Source organism: Chelon labrosus, assembly GCF_963514085.1.
Source record: "Chelon labrosus genome assembly, chromosome: 8".
Lineage (NCBI taxonomy): Eukaryota > Metazoa > Chordata > Actinopteri > Mugiliformes > Mugilidae > Chelon > Chelon labrosus.
This window is the reverse complement of record NC_140358.1, coordinates 9,244,195-9,267,669: the sequence shown is the minus strand read 5'-3', so window position 1 is coordinate 9,267,669 and position 23,475 is coordinate 9,244,195. Positions and strand designations below refer to the sequence as shown.

At 41.4% G+C, this 23,475-nt stretch overlaps 2 protein-coding genes across 3 annotated transcripts in view; both read left to right on the top strand.

The window, feature by feature from the left end:
• Positions 1-1,546: 1,546 nt before the first annotated feature.
• rbmx (RNA binding motif protein X-linked) lies at positions 1,547-6,004 on the top strand. The gene is made up of 9 exons (XM_084550029.1): positions 1,547-2,026; positions 2,135-2,244; positions 3,041-3,147; positions 3,229-3,394; positions 3,503-3,646; positions 3,810-3,927; positions 4,304-4,432; positions 4,518-4,609; positions 5,382-6,004. The coding sequence occupies exons 2-9, from the start codon at positions 2,136-2,138 to the stop codon at positions 5,696-5,698; spliced, it is 1,182 nt and encodes a 393-aa protein (XP_084406155.1). The 5' UTR covers positions 1,547-2,026; position 2,135; the 3' UTR covers positions 5,699-6,004.
• Positions 6,005-6,935: 931 nt separating this feature from the next.
• Positions 6,936-23,475, top strand: part of arhgef6 (Rac/Cdc42 guanine nucleotide exchange factor (GEF) 6) — a 28,399-nt gene continuing 11,859 nt past the window's right edge. For both annotated transcript variants that reach the window (XM_084550028.1, XM_084550027.1), the window contains exons 1-12: positions 6,936-7,027; positions 7,546-8,373; positions 9,443-9,526; positions 11,444-11,528; positions 14,446-14,564; positions 15,743-15,947; positions 17,433-17,485; positions 19,449-19,543; positions 19,718-19,813; positions 20,382-20,504; positions 22,312-22,450; positions 22,708-22,767. In XM_084550028.1, coding sequence (XP_084406154.1) covers positions 8,209-8,373; positions 9,443-9,526; positions 11,444-11,528; positions 14,446-14,564; positions 15,743-15,947; positions 17,433-17,485; positions 19,449-19,543; positions 19,718-19,813; positions 20,382-20,504; positions 22,312-22,450; positions 22,708-22,767 — 1,224 coding nt within the window. In that variant the 5' untranslated portion in view covers positions 6,936-7,027; positions 7,546-8,208. The remainder of the gene's footprint in view (positions 7,028-7,545; positions 8,374-9,442; positions 9,527-11,443; positions 11,529-14,445; positions 14,565-15,742; positions 15,948-17,432; positions 17,486-19,448; positions 19,544-19,717; positions 19,814-20,381; positions 20,505-22,311; positions 22,451-22,707; positions 22,768-23,475) is intronic.

Sequence of the window (23,475 nt, the reverse complement as noted above, 5' to 3'; positions counted from 1 at the left end):
ACCGGAATGGGTTCTGTGACTGGTACACGTGTGCAGCAAGAAATGCAGTAGCTACTAGAAAGTACAAGAAGCCCTAAATGAAAACTGTTTGGAGCAATATTTAGCTAGATTGTGTAACATAAAAATATAAATTTGGATGCCTTGGTGTTTTTAACACACAAATATAAAATGTGAAATCTAATTCTCTATAATTCCCTTTAAACTACCAAATGTCATACAGGTTCTCTGCTGTTTTGTGTTGTGGCTAATGTTGTTGCAATTATGCTTAAGTGTTTGATTGTGTGTGTGTCTTGCTGAATTAGAAATAGTAATATATTTTTTTGTGAACATAAGTTATGAAGGATTATAATATGTTAACATATCTGCAAAAAAATATAGTGATCTCACTGATTTGCCTCTATTATTAATAAGCTCTGGGCATGAGGCATTCATTGGCTATTGTAAAGCGCTTTAAAGCCTCATTGTACTTGTACTTCTCAACGGTTAAAGGGAAACTATTTTAGATTAAAGTCAAAAGTTAAGTTGGCATGTAAAACAGTTGATCTACAAGCAAAATGTAATGACTGTTGAATGTGCAAATATAACAATATGTTAAATAGTTAATATAAGCCCTACTGTGACCAGCACCCTCCACAATCAGAATCAGAATCAGAATACTTTATTAATCCTTCACGGAAATTGTTTTGTTGCTGTTGCTCCCCTAAAGTGACAGTTGCTAGCTGAAAGAGCAAATACAATAGATGTTCAATAAATGTTGAATGAAAAACATTTATGGGTAATGTACCATTTAATATGGTATAACAAACCTACTTTTACTTAAATAAATAATGGAGGAAGAGGAAGGAAGTGTTTCTGTCGCTTTTCTAAACCCAATTTTTTCATGCACACAATGTCTAAATATTTTCTTAGGAAGCAAGCAGATTCAAATAAGCCACAAACTAAACAAAACATTAAAGAAAGGGGGCATTAACTGGTTAATAAATCCTATTTATACTTGATGCTTACCTATACAGTCTTAGTGGATTCAAAATAATCAGATTCAGAATTATCACCATGTATGCTCACATGTACAAGAAATATATCTAAGTGCTTACAAAATATAAATTATACAAAATATACAAAGAATATTTTGAATGGCAAGTGGGGTGTGCAGATCATACCTGGATGTGAAAGTGTCAGGGGTGCACAAACTATGTATACAGTATTATTTATTCAGTAACAGTGCCAGCTAAATTCCAGGAAACGTCCCGCAGTGTAAAGCATAGACTTCTTAGACCCAGAGCCAAAACCATCAAAACAGATAGCCTACTGTATATTACACACCCTTGGACTTTGAACAGCAATGATGCTGTTAATAACACCCCCTCCATGAAGGAAGGAAATGCATTAGACTGTGCTAGAATTCTCTTTCCCCTGGATAGGTCTGTGGGCCTGTAAGTGGATTTATGAATCAGTTATAAGAAAGAGTGCATAACCTTCACTGGGGTGAATGTGTCCTGCTGTGAGAAGCCGGAGTTAGCCAATCAGACGGATATCGCTAAACAACTCTAATGAAGCCTTCCCTGGTGATTTGGGAGCTGAATGGTTTCTTATAAAACGTTCTTTAACACTACAAACATCTGATCAGTACCACGTTTTTATTTATTCGAGAGGAAGAATGTCGATCCACGTTCTGGACTGTAGGGGGCAGTCGTCTATCTGGTGGCGGCTGGTCTGCCGGAAGCCGAAAGGAAGAAGAAGAAGGGCGAGCAGGAAGGGGGAGAGTCGTTGTTCACCGTCATCGAAGATTGCACAAACCCGCGGCATACTACAATTTGGAGGCGGCTAGTTGCGTGCTTGCATGCTTGCTACAAACTAAAGCGTCATACTGTCGTGTTATGATCCAAAAGTAGCGGGTTTGAACGTAGTCTTTTGTTGGTAGTAGCAGTGCTTCCTCGCTAACGTTGGACAAGTAACTAGCTAAAACCGGTGGCACGTTTATCGCCATTTTGCGCATTCAACAGCCCAAGACTTAGCCAGCAGCAAGGTAATCGCCACATACATGTATCAGTACGAAAGGTTGGAATGCAACGATATTTGCTTGTTTTGTGCCCAGTTCTCTGAATTTCAATTGCACGGCCGCTCTTTCTTGCAGCATGGCAGAGGCAGACCGACCAGGGAAGCTGTTTATCGGAGGACTGAACACAGAGACCACCGAGAAGGCCTTGGAGCAGTACTTCAGCAAATATGGCAGGATTGTCGAAGGTGCGAATGGAGCCACTTTCTGCTACATTTTCTCATTTTCAGTCGTATGGAATTTATTTGTAATGTCTGTACACGAGGCCTCATCGTTTCCTTGGTCACCGCACGTACGCTTCCAGCGAAGGCGTATTTTCTGATTTGGTTTGTGAAGTTATTCGTGTTTGTATTTAGAGGGAATTCTGCAATATATCTACACCCATCTAGTTTTACGACTTGTTGTCAGTTGTCTTATATTTCTGCTACTTACTCTACAGCACAACCCCCACATCATCTTTAGTCAAATGGGTACTTTTTGTGTAGCGGGAAATGAGTGAATGGGACGTGTTGCAATAGTATTAAGCTTGTGCTTTGCATCTCAAACGTTTGGAAAATGAGTTGCCTCTGTTCTGGTGTAAGAAAATGCTGCTCTGTGGGTCTACAAGCCAGCGGCATTTACTTAGTTTATTTAGAATGTAGGTTAAGCAAGCCAGCAGCATTTGGTTAGCTTATATTTCACAAGGTTTGAGTTAGCGTCTGCTGCTGAGCGGGCCATACAAGCCAGCAGCATTTACTTAGTTCATTTAGATTGTAGGTTAAGCATCATATCACATGACTATAGGTTTGTTAGGGTTTCTCAGTTGGACAGGGCCTCTAAATGTGTTTGCCTGGGATTTTGGCACAAGGGATTGTAACATCTAATCTTGTGTATTAATGAATGTGCTTTGCATCTCAAACTTTTGGAAAATGAGTTGCCTCTGTTCTGTTGTAAGAAAATATATTTAATTGGATCACTAGACACAAACTCATTTCTTTGTTTCAGTTCTGTTGATGAAAGACCGTGAAACAAACAAATCAAGAGGCTTCGCATTTGTTACTTTTGAAAGTCCAGCTGATGCAAAGGATGCAGCGCGCGAGATGAATGGAAAGGTATGTTTGCTCCTCGATTAGGCATCGTCTTGGAAATATTACCATGCAATTGTGATTGTAATTGTAACTCTTTGACCACAGTCTCTTGATGGCAAGCCCATCAAGGTGGAGCAGGCTACAAAGCCTCAGTTTGAGAGCGCTGGAAGACGAGGACCTCCGCCCATGCACTCACGCAGCCGTGGTCCACCCAGAGGGCCCCGTGGGTCCAGAGGAGGTCCTGGTGGCATGAGGGGCCCCCCATCCAGAGGTAAATTTTGCAGAATGCATGTAATCGTAAAAACGTCTCACTGAATGTGTTTTTGTAATGTGTTGTTTGAGCTAGGTGTGTTAATATTTTACATTTCTTGTCTTTCAGACTACTATGATAATTCAGGGAGTGTTGAACCCTTCTTCAAGGGGATGTCATCCAGAGGACCCCCTCCAATGAAGCGAGGGCCCCCAGTTCGTAATGGAGGCCCCCCACACAAGAGACCCGCCCCATCTGGTCCAATGAGCAGACGTAAGTGTCTTCGTACTCTGCTGAATTTACATGTTTAAGTAATTTCAAAACTATTACTAGCATATTTTATAGCCTCCAGATTTACAGATCTACTTCCCCATGTGAAAAAATAGATGGTAATTATTTGGTCAATAACTAGCCTTCTTACTGTTACATATTCCAGCCCCCATGTCAAGGGACAGGGATCCCTATGGTCCACCTCCACCTCGCAGAGACTCCATGATGTCCAGGAGGGATGATTATCCATCGCCAAGAGACGATCACTACAGTTCTAAAGACGGGTATGGAATTTATTATGTTGGTTACGTTATACTGTGTTATGAAACTAACCCATTTTGCGCAATTTGTTGAATGAACAAAGGTCTAAAACAGAATACCACTCCTATTTACTTCTGTTTTCAAATAATTTCATCCAGGTGAAGATATTAGAACATCCAAATTCACATCTGATGCTGCTTGAATGTAATATGGTTATACCTTTTTAGTTAATATGATGACTGATCACCTGTAGTTTTTTCAGTCACATTATTGTAATGCAAAATTAAAATAAAATTGTGCAGATCTTGGGGCAAAAATATAGTTGTTGTCAGTTAGCTCTTAAAACTATTCAACATATCACGATAACTGATTTGCAGTTAATTATACTATGCTTCACAGCTACTCCAGTCGGGACTACAATTCCAGAGATTCAAGGGACTATGGACCTCCTCCCAGAGATTATTCATACAGAGAATATTCAAATTCCAGTTCCCGAGATGACTATGGCTCCATGTCAAGAGGATACAGGTATGAGTGTGGATTGATGCAGGATGTCAAAAACTGTTGCCAGAGCTCACCTGGTTATCAAATAACCTATCCTCCTTTTATGCAGTGACCGAGATGGTTATGGAGGAGGCCGGGAAACAAGAAGCTATATTGAACGTCCCAGTGGTGGCTCCTACCGAGATTCATATGACGGTTACGGTAAGATACAAATCTATGAGTGTAGTGATCACAGATAACCATCGGCACGAAGAAGAGCTGCACCAGTAACCAACCCGATCATAGCATTGGCTACCGACCTGTCCATTCAAAAGAGGCCGCAATTTCTCGCCTCCTCAGAGGACACGACATGGCAGTTTTTCTTTCCCTGACCTGAAATCCAAGTTGCATATTTCCGCACTCCTAAAAAAAAACATTGGCATCTCAACCCCAAAACCTAATTACTTAAAATCCAGAAGCCTTGTCGACATATCACATTCTCAATTTCCGCTGCATTCATCAAGAAAATCCGTGTGTGTGGCAATATCATTCAGACTAATGCAGAATATCTGATGTGCCTCAGAGAGTTTGCAACCATAAGGACCCTCAAAATCCTCGGAAACATCCATTGTCCAGTATGTATTCCGTAGCAAAGCTCTCCCTCAAGGAGTATCCTTCAAAAACCATCAAGACAACTGAATACCTCGTCTTTACCTACACTTGGAGCTCTAAAAGGAAAAACGGCTACCAAAATCATGGCATGCTGAAAAGGGCAATGCTGCCTGTTTATTCCCTGTGCTTGGATATATTACTGCACATATCAACTAAATATCAATGTGAATTTTAATATCAATAAAATGATGGGACATTTAAACATGCCATCCTTTAAATTTGTTACATTAATAATTCTATTGGCAAAAAATGAGCACTTTACAGTGCAAGGAAAAATGTGTAAATTGAACTTTGCCAATTACCTGAACCATTGACCCTGCAGGTAACTCTCGCAGCGCCCCACCTTCACGGGGCCCCCCACCATCCTATGGTGGGAGCAGTGGAAGCAGTCGTTACGATGACTATGGCAGCAGTTCCCGGGATGGCTATGGCAGTCGTGACAGTTACCCCAGCAGTCGGAGCGACCCATATCCACCTAGCCGTGGTGAGCGAATGGGCAGGCAGGAGAGGGGCCCAGCTCCCCCTGCCGAGAGAGGCTACCCTCCTCGTGACTCGTACAGCAGCTCAAGTCGCGGAGGGCCACGTGGTGGCCGTGGTGGCAATCGAGCCGATAGGGGAATGGCTCGCAGCAGATACTGAACTGGACTTGGAAATCACATTAAAGCAAATGCTGTTCTCCGTGCACACATAACACGTGTTTTGGAAGAAGTCTAACACCAAGACAAACTAGACATGTCTAAATCTGTGAAGCTTAGCCTTGAAGTGTATCTTGACTTTCCCAGTTTTTTATGTGTAAAGTTTTTTTTTTTTTTAGTATTTCTCTTGCTCATGTTGCAGTATAGTTACCACGTGAGTGTTAGTTTTTGTACATTCAGTGCTGTTGGATCTGCAGTGCCCTCTAAGTGTGGCTTTCCTACTCTAATAAAGCTTTTAGTTGTACCTCGACCACTGCTCGTCAATTTTCAAAACGACCCCAGAAAATAACGTGAATGCTATGTGACGACATTATCTCCTTTACGAAGTTCTCTGTAAAGCTTAAAGGGAGTCTGCTCGTGCTATAAATATTGGAGTGACACGAGTTCATTCTTATCACAGATGTGTTCCCAACTGGACACTACTGTTGTCAAGGTTAGGCAAATGTTACTGTCAAAATGTTCCAGTGTAGTTTCCTTGGAAATGGATCCATCACCCTAGAGCCATTTGATGGCATGCAACGACAAAACCAAAGGCAACAACAACCAAATGCAACTCGACTGATAGTCAACAGCTGGTAAGCAAAGCAAACCTCTTTGTTTCTCCTCTGTAAATGAGTATTGTCCTGTATTGCAATCTCCACTCAAATGGTGATATTCAAGACAACTTTTGCCTCGATGGACAAAAAAAAAAAGGTCGTCAGCTGAATGAGCCTTTTTTATAGTAATCCGTTTTCAACTTAAATAGTCAAAAGTGCAACAACATCCTGCGAAGTTTCTTCCTTTTTCACCAATGAAAGTTTTTAACATCTATTTTGCCAACTGAGCCCTCAACAATTCTTTTTGCCTTACCAATCGTCCAACCTCAGTAAAAAGATTGGCAACTGTGCAGTTTACACGTGATAGGTAATGATGTCTAGTAATTTTTTTTTCTCCTCCTGGTAAAAATCTGAAAGCCATTTTTTAAACTGAACCGTTTGCTCATTACCAAAACCTTTTCCACAAGCATGCCAATTCAAACAATGGAGACCTCTGGAAGAACCCCGTCGTCCTAACTGCCCAACTGGAAACAATCTCTGAAGCAAAATTTGCAGCCGGACCAAAGGCCACAATGTCACTTTCAGATATTCAAACAATACATAATTAAGAAAAGGCCAACATGTTAATGTTATGTTCTCATTGCAGGATGAACACCGCTCCAAGGAAAGCCCATGCAATGTTGCTGAATTATGTCCTCAACCTGATGGACCAATTAAACCACGGTGCGCTAGTGTAGGTATGTCCAGCAGACAGAACTGTAATCCCTTGTATACATATTGAAAAACTGACTTGAAGATATGGTGAATGAGCCTATGGCCCACTGATGAAAGTATTGCAGTATATTCGCATTATTATGAATTAAGTGTGTAACCCACTGCTGTTTGAAGATGCCTCACTGCCATGTGTGGCATACAGTTAAGATCAGTTGCTCACAAGGGGATGAAAATAGGTTAATGATTACCTGTTTTTATTAAGACTGTAGTTCATTTTGCTGACCCCAGAACCACGTGAGCTGTAGCAGTAAACGGCATTTGTTACATCAGTAACTACAAGTGTCACTAAATCAACCAGAACCATTCACGATTGACACTTATAGCAATGTTGGCGGTATGAAATTAAAGACACATGGTGGAATGTGATGAATGGAAAAGCTGCATTTGTAATGTTACTAATGACCATTGAGATTCTTTGGTTATAGGGTTGTATTGCAGAAGAATCTGACTGCTGTGTAATCTGTTGCTTACTGTCTTTCAGATGCGGGCACAGACTTCTTTTGAAAGTGCGGGCTGATTCCTTTCAAGTGGAACGACGTGTTGAATGTGGGATGAACCAGGCTCAGATTGAGTTTGTGTTTTTTAATAAAGACTTTAAAAAGAGCTGGTTGTCACTGTTTTTTTCACATCGCTAAGCTTTTCAGCTAATTCACCATAAAAGAAGCTTATTGTCAGAAACCTTCAGTAAGAGCCATGTTGCATCTTGATATAAAGCATAATTGTAGATGCTGTGAATGTTTGTGTTTAAGAAATGCATGCCAGGCCCGCTGATCGCATATCCGAAGTTATTCCTGCGGTAGATGATGCATATTTCTCTTGCGAGATATGCTGATGCACAGCTGTTATCAGATTTTCTGAGCCTTGCTGTGTTTCAACTTGTAATACAATATGAGGCAAGCTCCCTTCTGCCAGCATGTGCTACCGTGCAGGGAAAAAAAAAAAAGCCGTGTCTATTGTTGAGGTGCCGATTTGCCAGTAGGGGTGATCATCAGTTTTTGCGTGTAGAAACAGCTTCGTCCTTCCCCCACCGCCTCTTTTTTTAACTTCTAGCAGAAGTGCGGATGTGAGTTGCATATAGATACGGAACAGGCCGCCACTTATTTTTAAGCAATGCTGGCTTAGGCAATGACCATTTCGTGGAGCTATGAATCCAGAGGAGCAGACGGTAACGTGGTTGATATCACTGGGAGTGCTCAGCTCGCCTAAAAAGAACATAGCGGACCCGGAGGAGTTTTTGAAAACATCGCTGAAGGATGGGGTCGTCCTGTGCAAGCTCACGGAGCGGCTCATACCTGGCTTCACGCCCAAGGTGAGTTACTGACCAAAGTTAATTTAAGTCAACAAATTGCAAATGATCGACTGACTTTCGGCGACAAGAAGGGAGGGGTTTGATGAAAGTGATACCGACAGGAACTTCTCCCTGCAGCGGGCCTCGCATTTTTTTGTGTTGATCACTCAACTCGAGCCGTGAAGTTTTAGCACTCGGCTTTTCTGCGCTTTGTTGCGATGCTTCAAATTACATCAACGTTAGGTTGCCAGGTCTGGTTTTCAGACGAGGCATGTCGAGATGTGGTTTCCTGCGAAGCGACATAAATGTTCCGCATTCTTCACATGAGTGAGTCGGTGTGAACACCCACCAAAACAGGACAACTTGGGCAGCAAAGAGAGTCCACTAAACACTGACTTTAGATCAAGCGATCACAAAGGTGATTTCACTGGACACGCGTTTTTTAAAAAAAAAACTTTTCTTTACAGGTGTTCAACTTAATGGGCGTGAATAACTTGTGTTTAGTTATTAAGATGACAAACTTGATAATGATAAATAACAGTTGCAAAGACCGTTCGTCACTTCCTCCTGAACGGCTGCTCCTCTCTTTACGACCTCCCCCTTTGCAAAAGCGGCTTTAACAGCTAGAACAAAACCGGAAGTAGTAACTTCTCCTTGTACGACTCACTTTTATGTCTAGTTTTACATCCCCTCTCTCTGCCAGACATTCGTTGCATTTAAAATAACAGCCTGACTCAAAACGATGAATCGGTTATTAATTTCTAAAATATTTCCACGAGTCAATTAAAATTGATTTTATTTTGAAAGGTTGCAAAGTAAGCGGAAGTCTTGATTAAAAATGGCTACTTTGACGTTTTCCGTGGCGTTAATGGCTATGTTTGCATGAAGGAGACGCAGGAAGACTCGTCCACAGTTATTTTTGTAGGCTACAACGCTCGGATTGTCCGGACAGTGTTACTTTAAGCGCTTTTTACGCGTGGCTAATGTGACGGCAGCGTGCGCCCGAAGCATCTGATGAGTGTTTGTGTCAGATGTCTGTTTGGCATACTAAGCCGAGGTATGTGTTTATATATTTATTTCGTTTGCTCAGTACTGCCAGGATCCGAGGACTGAAGCCGACTGCGTTTCCAACATAAAGGAGTTTTTAAGAGGATGCTCGTCCCTGAAAGTGGAGGTAAGTTGCCTCACTGTGTCTGTCAAGTTTTATGTTTGGTGTTTTGACATGGGCTGACCTTTCTCTATCATTATCTCCTGTCTTAGCCCTTTTAGCCTTCTGCAGCCCACAGGAAAGATTTGAACACACTCTTTGCTTGTGTTGTGATCTACTTACCCTGCTGGCATATGCTCTCTTCACACGTCCATGTGGAGTGAGCCATATAAACAGGCATGCTGTCACTCACTCTCTCTGACCAGTGAGTAAGGGGACTGCCGCCCCTTATGACCTCACTCTCTGTTTTTAAATATCCACAGCTAAGTTTTGTACTGCGTTTACTTTCTTGTAAATGAGCATACTGTTTTTATGCTCCAGTATTTGTTATATATCTATATATATATATATATATATATATATATATATATACACACATATATATTTTGCTGCAGGTTAAACGTCTTCTAAAAGGTCTTCTAATATTGGAATGGGTCAAATCATTTCCAGATGTTGGGAGTTTTCTCTGTTTCTGCACCAGCCTGTTTGCGACTGCCACATTTGGACATTAATGACTGGTCCGGCTTTAAAAATACTCTTCTCTGGTCATGAATCGCATCACTTGGTTTCTTTGAACAGCTGATTGAGTCAGCAAGCCTGGTTCTCTGCAGAGTGGAGCAGTGCAGTAGTTGTACCCAGCTGGCTTGTTATGTCTGGGAGGTCCCCTTTGCTTTTATCCAGCAACCAACCTTAGCCCATAATTAGACCTTCTGCAGCCAGCCAGTAGCTCATGGGCAGAGGTTTTTTTGGAGAGACGCTGTCAAATGTATCAGCGAGGGAATGTCTGTGGCACTAAAGTGCACCCTGCCCACCTTCTGGTCAGTGATGTGATCATCGTTACAGGACTTTTTTCCCTCTCTTTTTCTGCTTTAACGCATAAGGTCTGTTTGTCCTGTGACTAAACAAAGCAGTCTTACTGCTTTCACTTCTGCTCCGAGATGCAGAAAGAGGAAGCACCAATTACTGTTCATGACCTGAGATTTATTTTTTTATTTTTTTTGCTTCTTGAGGATTTGTTTACTCTAATTTTATATTGTACTACAGTCATTTAGAGAAGCATGTATTTATAACATGACTCACTGAGACTAACCACCCCAACCGTGGTCAAGAGCTCAATACTGGGGTCATTACCAGAATGAAGCTGGTTTCTCCTTCATTTTGTTGAACTGGATCAACTGACTTTCTTCACATATTTTCTGTCTATTTGTTGCCAAAGACACAAAACCATTACGCACGACGTAAACATTTTGTTGCTTGTTGAAATGAAATCAGAGTAAATCTTGGTAGTCATGTCGACCCTGAGGCCGATCACATATCCAAAGATGTAATTGTCGCACTTAACGCTGAATGAGGTTTTATGTAACCTGTGACCTCTGTTATGCTACTCAAACTCTATATTTAAGATGTTTTATTTAAATTGTGAAACCCTATCTGCGAGAGGAAAGAAGATAGGTGTCAGACACTGGGTGAGTGAGTGAGCGAGCAAGCGGTGCGAGCGTGTGATGCGCACGCGAGTGAACAGTGACTCGCAAATGAATTGGGCACTGTATATTCACTATCTATTTTATTACGAACCACTAAGCCACAAAATATGGGTCATGCTCAACATGTCAGTTTTTATCTCTGTCTTGTTACAGGCTTATTCAAATCCCTGTGAGCATTTTATTATGTGTGTGTGTGTGTGTCTTTCCATTGTCTGTGCTGCAACCTGGAGTAACTGACTCTCTTTCTGCTTGAGCGCACTTACAAAGCATTACTACTCAGATCTACTTAATCACTGGAAATTTTTTGACTTACTCTATTCCCACATCTAATGGATTCCAGGTTGTATGGGCACATAGTAGAGTTCTTTGGTCTGATCCTCTCCCTTGTTTTTCCATTCAGGGGTTTGAACCAGAGTGCTTATACACTGGCGAGAATTTTGGAAAGGTCCTAACAACTTTGCTGGCAGTCAACTTTGCCACACAAGGTAAGGGTTTGCATTTTGATATGTTTTGTTCTCTAGTAAATTTAAATAAATCCATCATATGTAATTTGATAGTTAAGGAAATGTTTATCTAACATCTAATGTCATGAAAATAAAATAATAAATCGAGGTCTTGATGAAATGCCTTTTCACTGTGCTCCATTGTCACTTGGTGTAGAATATCCAGTAAAGGATTTTCAAATAATGAATACACAATAAACGTAATTATATGAGAGGATGGTCCAGGTGAGGTCTCATGCCTTATGTATGTGCCTCAATAAAGACTTGGTGTTATTCTGTGTCATATGTTTCTGGTTTTGTCCACGGAGCCCTTCGTGAAATCATGACTGGGTTTGTCGTAGAGCAGCAGCTGTCATGGCAGTGTGTGTTTGTGTCACGCTGTGTGCCATATTTCCTCATGTGCATCCGTGGCCCAATGTGCCCTGTACAATATGCAGATTTATTTAGTTTTTTTGTGCATTCAGATTATGCTCCATTATGAGGTAAAGTGTGACAATACGAGCTTCTACAGGGGCCTGCCCCCCTTTTTCTCAAGTGCATTTCCTCAATGAGGACATAGCATGAAATAATTTGCAATGCGGCAGTCCTGCAGCAATTTGGGACTAATCGGTTTGCTCAAGAGTCCTTGTTTGGGGGCACTGAAGAGGTCTATCTCCAGCATCCCACGCGCAGCTGCCACAGAACTAGCTGCCTTGCAATTATTTAGTCACTGTTTGTAGCCCAGTCTGCCACCTCTTCATGCTTTATAATAGGTGCATAATGTTCCGCTGGGAACATGTGTTTGCAGCTTTCCTGTGTGTAAACAGTCTAGTGGGATATGTCATTTAGATTGTTCCACGGTAACGGTGAATATGTAGAATTACAATATTAGCACTGCAGCATATGTTGTTTATTTGTATGATTAATTCACAGAACATTGTGTGATGTCTTCAGATTGTTTATTTTATCCGACAAAACCCAGACACCCGTAATTAAGAAGCTGTTGGCGATTTTTGCTTGAACTGTTTGATTTCACTTTGAACCGTCATTTTTTATCTGTACAGTAAATTGCTCAAAGCTTTCAGACAACATTTTACCTGCTGCACATTCCTTTGGTAAAATGCAATGATCAATGTCTAAGCACGGAAATGAAGGCGCATAGTGCACAGTGTGAGCTACGGACCGGAATCCTGCCAGAGCCCTAGCTGATATGCAAATCTTTTACAGGCTAGCCATGCCCGGCAGTCGTTCCTCATAAGCAAACTTGATTTGATGTGGATTAGTCACAAGTTAGTTGATTTGATCAAACATAAGAGGACTGTGTTATTTGAGATCTTCTATCCTTCTGTGTTTTTGTGCTCTGCACTTATTTGTGTAGGATAAATGCTATGAATATTGTATCCGTATAAGAATAACCGTGGTAACCACAGAGCCGTCTGACTGAAGGACTTGTTAGGCTTCTCTGTGTGTGAGGAGAGACATGCATGAGCTCCACCTGTCATGGCTTTCAGTGTCCTTTGAACCATACTGTGTCACTTATGCTTCGGTCTGACACACCCGTGCATCTTAGCATATGGACAACAGTTGTGAATCTTCTTTTCCCCTCTCTAAATATTCAGTAGGTTACATAGACTTCACTGAATGGGTCAATAAGATCACATGAAAGGTGTTGCTATTTTACTGCCTGGCTGTCTTATAACCTCAACTCTTTCTTTTGTTTCTAATTGTTCACTCATATATTTTTTTCTCTGTAATTTGCACAGGGGTTAGACCGTAGACTTGGCTAACCTCCAGTTCACATTTGACAGACACTCTTCAGTGAGTGTTTGCTGCTTGTTAGCATGTAAGAGGTTTGCAGTGCTGCCGTGTGTCACTTTCCAAGTGAATACTGGCAACAAAATTGATACCTCCGTCAGAATATTTCCAGAGCTGCACTCATGCTGCGGGACAGATGGCTGCCACTGACCCTAAATCACAGTTCTTCTGCTGCAGTGGCTGAGTGATGACACCGTAGAGAGGTTGGGTGTTGGTATCATAAATTTTCTTTTCATTTTCTCCGCTAGTCACTCCCTGAAGTGCACTTCACATACGGAAGAGGGTGTTGGGTCAGAATGTATCAGTTAGTCATAGCAAACATATTTGCTGAACCAACACGGACTGGTCACAGAAAAGTTGTACATTCATTTGTACATTTGGCAAACTAGTGAAAAGAAATACATTCTAATATAACATGCCTGCACTAAATCTTAGCTTCTTGAAGGTTAAAATAACTGAGAGAGCTGTTGATTCAACTGTGTTTTCATTTTGGAAGCTGTCGTTTGTAGTATTATTGAATTGTATTGTGTTGTACTGTCAAATGTTTCTATTATTTTGGCAGCCCAATTTTAGTCACTTGTGTTAGGTTAAATAATTCAGTCTGATCCAAAATGATCATAGCTGAATTATCACCTTTCTCACGTTGTTTCAGCTTAAACTAAACAGTCATGAACGAGATGTAGTGCAGCACTGTTATACCAAAATGCTTTGGTTTTCACCAGTGTACCAAATAATTATGCAAGTGAGTGTACATATACGTGATCTAAAGGCTGCAAGTGGTTTTCTGTTTTTACAGCTGCTCGATCTTTCTTTGGAGCTGTGTGTCAGTTTTGGTTGGATCACATTATTCTGTGAGGAATTGTAAATTTGTAGCCTCTGTGTGGTCACAGTCCTGGGGCTGTGCAAGAGAAATGGACCGTACTCACATGAATTATCATCAAGTTGTCAGCCCCCAATCTGTGTGCACCTCCATGAACTGTCATGATGTGTGTGTGTGTGTGCGTGCATGTGTGCATGTTCAAGGTTTGTGGGATGAGCCCGAGCCCAAGGGTTCAAAAATAACCAAAATATGAATTTTCCATGTTTCTTCTGTGTGTTTCCATAGACTGTGCCGCTGAGAGATGTCCACAGTCCGGTGCCTCCTCTCCTAGTCAGGCGACGTCTTCACATACACTGTCCTCTGCCAAATCAAAAGGCTCTCTGCGCAGACAATCCAAATCAGTGGTACAGTCCCTTTCTCTAGCTATCGTATTGCACTCATATGCTTGAAAACGTGTTCAAGTCCGGTTTGCTTTTGTAGTTCTGCTTTTCTCCAGATGACTCCATATCCATGCATGCAATTCCTCAGCAAAAGTAATACTCAGGTCAAGGATGGAGCCAGTGTATTTCATTGTACTGTATATGTGGATCAGATTTAGCTTTATTGGCCAAATATATCTGTGCACAGTTCAAGTCAAAACATTGGACCCACACAACTATGAAGGAACACAAATTATGTTATCTGTTCACATTATGTTTTATATTTGAGACTATTCTTGGTAGGCATCTTTTGCTTTGACAACTTTGCACACTCTCAGTTAGCATATTGAAGTAGTCACCTGGAATGGTTTTACAACCGTCTAGGTGGAGTTCCCAGAGGTGTTGAGCACTCTTTGGATGCTTTGCCTTCCAACTCTTTCCGAACCATCTCATTTGGGTTCAGGTCGGCTGATTGTGGCACTCCATCACCCTCCTTCTTGGTCAGATAGACCTTACATATCCTGGAAGTGTGTTTGAGGTCATTGTCCTGTTTAAAAACAAGCGATGGTCCCAATAACTGCAAAAACCAGATAGGATGGCATGTTGCTGCAGAGTGCTTTGGTAGCCATGCTGGTTTATTGTGCCTTGAATTTTGCATAAATGACCAACAGTGCCACCAGCAAAGCACGCCCACACCATCACACTTCCTCCAGATTGACAGACCTTCATGTTTTACAGTAATGATGGACTGTTGTTTTTCTCTACTTAGTGAGTCTTTCTTGGCTTAGGATGGTTTAGAACGTCAGTCAAAACTTTTCAGGCTCTTTACTATAGAGAACTATGTACCAGCCCTACCTTTGCCCAACACAACTCATGGTGTCAAACATATTAAGAAACCTAGAAATTCCATCAATTCACTCTTGCAAGTCACACCCGTTAATTGGGAACCATTCCAGGTGACTACCTTATAAAGCTGACTGAGTTCATGAAAGTAGTGGACGAAGCAGTCATCAAGGCAAAAGGTGGTGAATGTGAAGGATAGTTTTGAGTTTTGCAGTATCAATCTACAACATAGAATGTATGCTATAGAAATATAGTGATAGGCCTTTGTAAAGAAACTGCACATGCTCACAAATGATTTTTTTCTAAAATCTCTACACCAGGAAATGTCTGAGAACGGTGGCGGAGGGCAGGTGATGGTAAAAGCCCGCTTCAACTTCAAGCAGAACAACGAGGATGAGCTGTCGTTCAATAAAGGCGAATTGATCCTTGTGACACGGCAGGAGGAAGGGGGATGGTGGGAGGGCATGCTCAACGGCAAGACGGGCTGGTTTCCCAGCAACTACGTCCGCGAGATCAAACCCTGCGGTGAGTAGGACTGTACTATCATGAAATTACACTTTGCTTGGTATCCCCAGTATCCCCAGCAGGATGCAGCCTGATACAGGCACACACACAAAAATGGTTCAGGAAAATGGGTAAAACAGCACAAGGTGTTGACCTGGCCTCCAAATTCACTAGATCCCAAACTGATCAAGTACACTGCCAGGCCAAAAAAAAAGTTGCCACCTGGATTTTACTAAGCAAATAGCTACGAGTCTGCTATTGGATAATTACTGCATGGTTATCTTTCAGCTGGCAACAAGTTATTTAACCTCAACTGATGCAATGAGTAGCTTCTCATTTCTTAAACAGCCATGTCGAAAGACACATCCGGTCGTCGTGGAAAAGATGTTTGAGAAGGGTTAAATGATTGGCATGCATCAAGCAGAGAAAACATCTAAGGAGACTGAAGAAACTACTAAAATTGGGTTAAGAACTCTCCAATGCATTATTAAAAACTGCAAGGATAGTGGGGAACCATCGTCTTCGAGGGATAAATGTGGTCAGAAGAAAATCCTGATTGTCGTGATCACTTAAACGTTAGAACTCAGGGCTATGTTTAGTAGTGAAAGTAAGAGCATTTCCACATGTACAATGCGAAGGGAACTCAAGGAATTGGGACTGAACAGCTGTGTAGCCTTAAGAAAACCACGAATCAGTGAGGCTAACCCAGGAAAAAAAGCTTCAGTTTGCTAGGGAGCATAAAGATTGGACTCTGGAGCAATGGAAGAAGGTCATGTGGTCTGATGAGTCCAGATTTACCCTGTTCCAGAGTGATGGGGGCATCAGGGAAAGAAGATGAAGTGATGCACCCATCATGCCTAGTGTCTACTGTACAAGCCTGTGGGGGCAGTGCTATGAGCTGGGGTTGCTGCAGTTGCTCAGGTCTAGGTTCAGCAACATTATGTGCCCAAAGAATGAGGTCAGCTGACTACCTGAATATACTGAATGACCAGGTTATTCCATCAATGGATCATTGGCACAGGCATATTCCAAAATGACAATGGCAGGATTCATTGGGCTCCACTTGTGAAAGTGGTACAGGGAGCATGAGACATTGTGTTCACACATGGATTGGCCACCACAGAGTCCAGACCTTTACCCCATTGAGAATCTTTGGGATGTGTTGGAGAAGGCTTCGCGCAGTGGTCAGACTCTCCCATCATCAGTACAAGATCTTGGTGAAAATGAATGCAACACTGGATGGAAATAAATCTTGTGACATTGCAGAAGCTTATCGAAACAATGCCACAGTGAATGTGTGCTGTAATCAAAGCTAAAGGCGGTCCAACGAAATATTAGAGTATGTGAAATAAAATTATGTTTTAACTTGAGTAGAACTAGAATAAAAAAAAAAATTTCTTCTTGTGATTATGAAATACCACAAGGTGATCACTGGTGTCTGGATATTTGGTGTGAAGCTTCTCTCATGGCTAGCCTATAAAGATTTGTATATCCTCTCCTCTACAGAAAAGCCATTGTCTCCTAAAGGAACACCGCTGACCAAGAACTACTACAGTGTGGTGAGTCACTGTTATGCAGGACAAACTTAAATATATTCTTTTTATAACTCTTATTTCTGAACGGTCGTTTGAGTTAGTTCTCTTGCATCAGACATATTGATTGCTAGGACTGACCTGTCCTGGTTGAAAGTGACCAAATTATTATATAAGTTATTAAAGGGGAACTGCTGTTTTTTTACAACCTGGACATAAAATACAGTCGTTTACTCACCCATATAACTTTTGTGTAATTCGTATTCCTTCGGGAGATATTTAGATTTGCGTATATATCCATGTAGTGGGAGTGACTGGGGCACCCGCGACGGTCGGCTTGTTTGCCTGTAATTTGCTACTGCTAGTTTTTTTGCAACATGGCTGAATATTTTTCCGACTCTGAGGTTGTGGATGAACCATAGCAGTAGCAAATTACAGGTAAACAAGCCAACCGTTGCGGGTGCGTGCGGCGCTCAGAGATGACATCATCCAGGTCAGAAGACATCATCCGGGGTCTGTAGGTCAATCTACAGACCCCGGATGATGATAACAGGTAACTCCGGACTCAACGGGGAATAGCACTAGCATACAATAACAGAATATTGGTGAAATATCGCGGCAGATAATGTGTTATTTAGAGGCTGCGTTTCGGTGCCCCGGTCACTCCCACTACATGGATATATACGCTGATCTAATTATCTTCCGAAGGAATACGAATTACACAAAAGTTATATGGGTGAGTAAACGACCGTATTTTATGCCAGAAATAAGGTCCAGGTTGTACTTAAAGGGGAAAAGTAGTTCCCCTTTAAGTCTAAGAATAAGTTAGTAATGTTTGGATCAGTCTAATAAATTAGACATGGAAAGTGATAGATCTCGTCTCAAATTGAATGCAATTTTGTGGAATCCCGATGGTTTACATGGTTGAGAAGGCTGCTGAGAAAAAGCAGTAGGTACGTAGTAGGCAGTAGGTACGTCCCGATTGGTATAGGGGCTGATCCAGGCATTTTAAAAATGATCGGTCTGCCATAAACCAAAACCACATCCTGGTAGTGTCAAAACGTCTTAATAATATTTTCTGCTTAGCGTCAAAGTTGCAAAAAATCATATAGAAAGAAAGGAATCAAAGTAACGTGCCTAAACACGTCTTTTGTGTGGAAATACTTTACTCAGGAAAATGAAGTCAGTCAGCGATGTGGATGCTTGGCGAGGTGGTAATAGGATTATTATTATTCAGTGCTGCCAACTTGATTCACCATAAAAACAAACAAAAATGAAATACCCTCAGGCAAAGGCTGCGTCGAAACTACAACAATGAATGCTGGATTTAAAAGAAGAGAAAAGACAAAGACACTGCGAAAAATATCACAGAGAGGGTTACAGAGTACAGAGAGTTACAGCCAATTTCTGTAGTACAGGACACAAGTTTTCTGGAGCCAAAGAACAAGCTAGCCCCTCCTCGCTCCATTAGCATTGACAGCCCCATTTATTGGACTTAATCCAGTTGCACGGTGCACAAGTGATCTAGGCGAAAGAAGTAAGCTAAGAAAAGCCTTTATGAATCTCCACAGGAGGACATTTTGTTTATTTAAGATTAGATCAGGACTCAGATTGGCCGATACCAAATATGAAAAGCTCAGTATTGGGTTAGGGGGTAAAACAACTTGATTGGGACATCTCTAATTTACTTGCGGTCTGTCTCCACTGAAAAATCAAAATCAAAATAAATTGCATGTAGCTTTTTCTGGATTTAAATACTTTTTTCATGTTTTTAACTTAACAAATACTACACGAGTATAATATTTAAATTAGCTCTGCGCCTCTCTGTTTGATCTCACTTTAATAAAACAACCAATGAGGTATTGTAGACTTATTTCTGTGATTATTAGCCTGGTTTACCAGACTTACTTACTTTAACTTTTTCGGAAATGCTGTGTATTTCCGGAATTTGATAACATTGTATGTTCTGTCAATTGTGCTGCTTTTGAAGGTCGTACAGGACATCCTTGACCACGAGCGGGAGTTCGTCAAAGAATTACAAACCGTGCTGAGTTCTTACCTACGACCCCTGCAAGCCAGCGACAAGTAAGAGCAGTGATAAGGAGCTGTAACAATCCATTAGTTACACTGAAGGCAGAGATCTTTTTGTTTAATTGTATAGTAGTAGATGATGAAATCAGTGTTTACAGATAGCCAGTATTGTTGTTGCTCAGTCATTGTTGTCTCCACTTATTGTAATGTTGTAATGTTTGTTTTCAGGCTGAACAGTGCAGACAGCGCCACACTGTGTGGAAATCTGGAGGAGATCCTTACCTTCCAGCAAGGGCTATGTTCGACTTTGGAGGATTGTACCAAGTAAGTCATTCAGGACACCCCCTCCTGCTCTCCTCCTGTTGAACTTGATCAAAATGGCGTAGTATTATTTTAGTCTTAGTCTATATTTTTTCATTCATTTCCTACACTGCACACATTCTATACCTACTGTTAAGCAATGCTGACCATGCTTCATTATGTTTTTGCAATCGCTTCCTTCCTCCCAAACATCTCTTCCTATTCATTTCAGCATGCTAGAAATATCATCTTGCTTGCTGAGACTAAAAAAAAATCTCACAGTTACCGTTGCCACACATTTATTTGCGAAACTGTTAATGTCTTTTGGTGCATTTGATGGTACACTGGTTGGGGAACATTGACATCTACCACCACAGTAAACAAGTAGTAATGTGAAGAGTGTACACTCTGAAAGGGACTGTATAATGTGAACTTGAGACATTGAACGTTTTTTAATAGGTCAAAGACTGCTTAAGATACTCCACTATTGTTACTCTGAGAAAACACTTGAGTGTCGAATAACTGTATTCTGCCAGGTTTGTATTTCACCTCTCAGCTCTCTGAATCTGTCTCTGTTTCTCTGACTTTCCAGGGTCCCAGAGGGGCAGCAGCGAGTGGCAGGTTGCTACTTAAACCAGATGTGTCAGATCAAGAGTCTGTACCTGTCGTATTGTTGCAGCCACCCTTCGGCTGTCTGCATCCTCACTGACCACAGGTTAGCCCTCGCACCAAAAACACCAGAGGCATACAGTACTGTGATGGAGAGAAGACTTGCTTTGATATTACATTGGGAAAGAATAAGTTTTATCTGCTTTGATTTACTTTTTTCCAAAACTGAGACTACATCCGCAAAACTATAATATAGAAAAGTAGACGTGGGTCATTTGTGTGTGATTTGGGGGACTACTGCGTGTTGTTTTCTGTTGATCAACTGTCGTTTGGATTTAAGCCACAAGGTGTCAGACGTCCCCTATGTAAATGATATTGACCTTAGTCTGAGCAGAAAGAGCTCCTGTGTGGTGATAGTTCCCCTCAGTTTATTATCACCGTTAAAATGCACTTTTTAGCAATATTGTTGTAGCAATATTTAGTAAGAGCTGCAGATATGAGCTCATTAAAAATAAAACTGTAGCAAAACTATAATTCACATGATGTAGCCCTGGATAATGGTGAGGCACCTCGTCAGGTTCTAGACTGTGAGCCGAATTACACACAGGAAGTGAACTGTTGACAGGATATATAGAGCTGTGGTTATGTGACAGGCAGGCAGAGCGCTTTTTCACAGTAAGCACATTTGCATTTCGGTTGCAAGAGCCCTTTTCCTTTTTTGCATTACATTTACCCAGTGTTATCAGTTAGCATTGCAATGTGTGCAGTTGATATTTAGAGTTATAGAAACTCATGAATGGTGTTACTTTGTGATGATTCATGATGAGAAAGTCTGCAGCAGAGGGATAGTGTTGGAGAAGAAAGCACGAAACTGCACAAAACCAAACTGATGATCTAATTTCTGCTGCAACTTAATCTGAATTGCTTTTGATATTTTCTCACGTGGACCACAGATGTGATATACTCTTTTTTATAAAAAAATGGAGTGCCTCTTAAAAGTTTCATGAGGTTCGCTTTCCAGCCCCCATAATGTTTATATGTATATATACAAATTCATTGGAGGTGCTGTCACATAATTTAATACCAACATTACATTTAAACCTAAAAGCATATGTTGATTTTTATACCCCAGAAATAAACCTAGAAACATGTAACCAAGTCTTTTTTGATGCTGCTGTGAGCTGTTTGAGCTGCCTGCTGCTGTCTGCTCATTGGAGTCCAACTGCAGCTCTGGTTGCAGCTATAATCATTATGACCACTTTCCCTAATGTTGTGCAGATCTCCCTTGTGCCTCCAGAACAGTTGTGACTCATCAGAGAATGGACATAGTGTCAGGTAACAGAATGTTATCAGTGGGGGCCTTTGGGTCCTATGGGTTGAAAAGAGGGGTTTCTGTGGATCAGGCCTGCTCCAGTGCATCCCACAGATTCTTGATCAGTTTGGGATCTAGTGAATTTAGAGGCCAGGTCAACACCTTGTGCGGTTCTTCATGTTTTTTCGAGTTGTTCCTAAAGCGTTTTTGTGTGTGCGCCCGTGTCAGGCTGCATCCTGCTGGGGATGGCTGCTGCCATCAAGGAGTGTCATTGCTATGGGGTGGGGGTGCCTGGTCTGGTCTAGGTGGGTGGTACATGTCTAAGTAACATCCACATGAATGCCTGGTCCAAAAGTTTCCCAACAGAACAGTTTTGTCACAAGGTGGTCAGTGGTATTCACTTCTCCTGGTCATAATGTTATGACTATTCAGTGTATTATTAAACTGTGCCTTAGTAGAAATGGTTTAATGCTTCCTTCAGTTACTCATGTTATCTGAAATGTAAATTTTTGTAGTGTGCATGAAATTTGTCCTGAACAGTCAAAGACATATTACCTCTAGCCGAGCGCTAACAACGATGCACTTGTGTGTTTTTTAACAGTGAGGATCTAGACAAGTTCATGGAGAGCCAGGGAGCGAGTGCTCCAGGTATCCTGACCCTGACCACCAGCCTCAGTAAGCCCTTCATGAGGCTCGACAAATACCCAACTCTGCTGCAGGAGTTAGAGAGACATGTTGAGGTACGTGAGGAAACAAACGTCTCCAAATATATACTGAAGAAATCTATAATTAAACATTGCATGCCTACTAATTTCAGACAATGTATATTAATGTCTTAGAAGTTAGTTAAAAATCTACAGGAAGTTAGTTTCACTCCATCTTTTCCTTTGTTCATTTCATGGAGTATAGTACAGAGTATGTCCACTTGTTTTGTGTTAATGTTTAGAGGGCTTGATTCAGGCTGTTATCTTTGATCTGATGTTTCTTTCTGTTGCAGGAAGCCCACCCAGACTATACTGACATTGTAAAGGCAACAGCAGCATTTAGGAGCTTAGTGGTAAGTCTGGACATGCAGAGGGATCTTGATGCTTAAACTAATCTGAAACTTCTCTGTTGATCTTTAGCATTGATTAGTTTCCTCATTTTCATCAGTGCAGAACAAACCTTCGTTAAACAACCTGTAATCCAGCCACATCAATTCTCAGTTATTGGATCGTAAAGCTGGTGGATTTCCTGTTTCTGGCCTTTTTTTCCCGTGACAGTGTATTGTAATCAAGCGCAGCTTAGCGTAGTGAGGGAAAAGAAAACTTAATGAAAGTTTTTTTTTTTTTTTTTTTTTTTTTTTTTTTGCTTTATTTCATGTGATCGTGTTGTTCCTATAGTGGGTGTTAGATGCAATGCTGTCTTAGAAGGGCTTAATTAGAAACGAGCAACCGCACTGTACCTGAATGAACTACAGACACAACTGAGACACAGTTTCCCCGTTGTAGCTAGAGTTCCTTGTAAGAACAGACGAAGTGACTCACACGTCTCTTCAGCAGGGCCCACAGGAAGCGGGAAGAAAAGCATCACACACAACCCTGCCCATTGCAATTTGCAAGTTTAAAGGTTCTTTGTGTGTTTTCACTGTGTGTGGTTAGTTTCTGCAGTTCTGCACCTACAGAACATCGTTCTTGACTAAGGTGCACTGGAAAGTCATAGATGTTGCGTTGTCATTTTTCCTACTTGAAGAGGGAGAGCCCCAGCATACCACCTGAACATTTAC

What these genes read in the sequence shown, in the direction of transcription:
- rbmx (XM_084550029.1), top strand. Translation starts at nt 2,136, where the DNA reads ATGGCAGAGGCAGACCGACCAGGGAAGCTGTTTATCGGAGGACTGAAC. An exon ending in GAGGGGCCCCCCATCCAGAG is followed by an intron (nt 3,395 to 3,502) that starts GTAAATTTTGCA and finishes CTTGTCTTTCAG; the next exon opens with ACTACTATGATAATTCAGGG. An exon ending in AGATTCATATGACGGTTACG is followed by an intron (nt 4,610 to 5,381) that starts GTAAGATACAAA and finishes TTGACCCTGCAG; the next exon opens with GTAACTCTCGCAGCGCCCCA.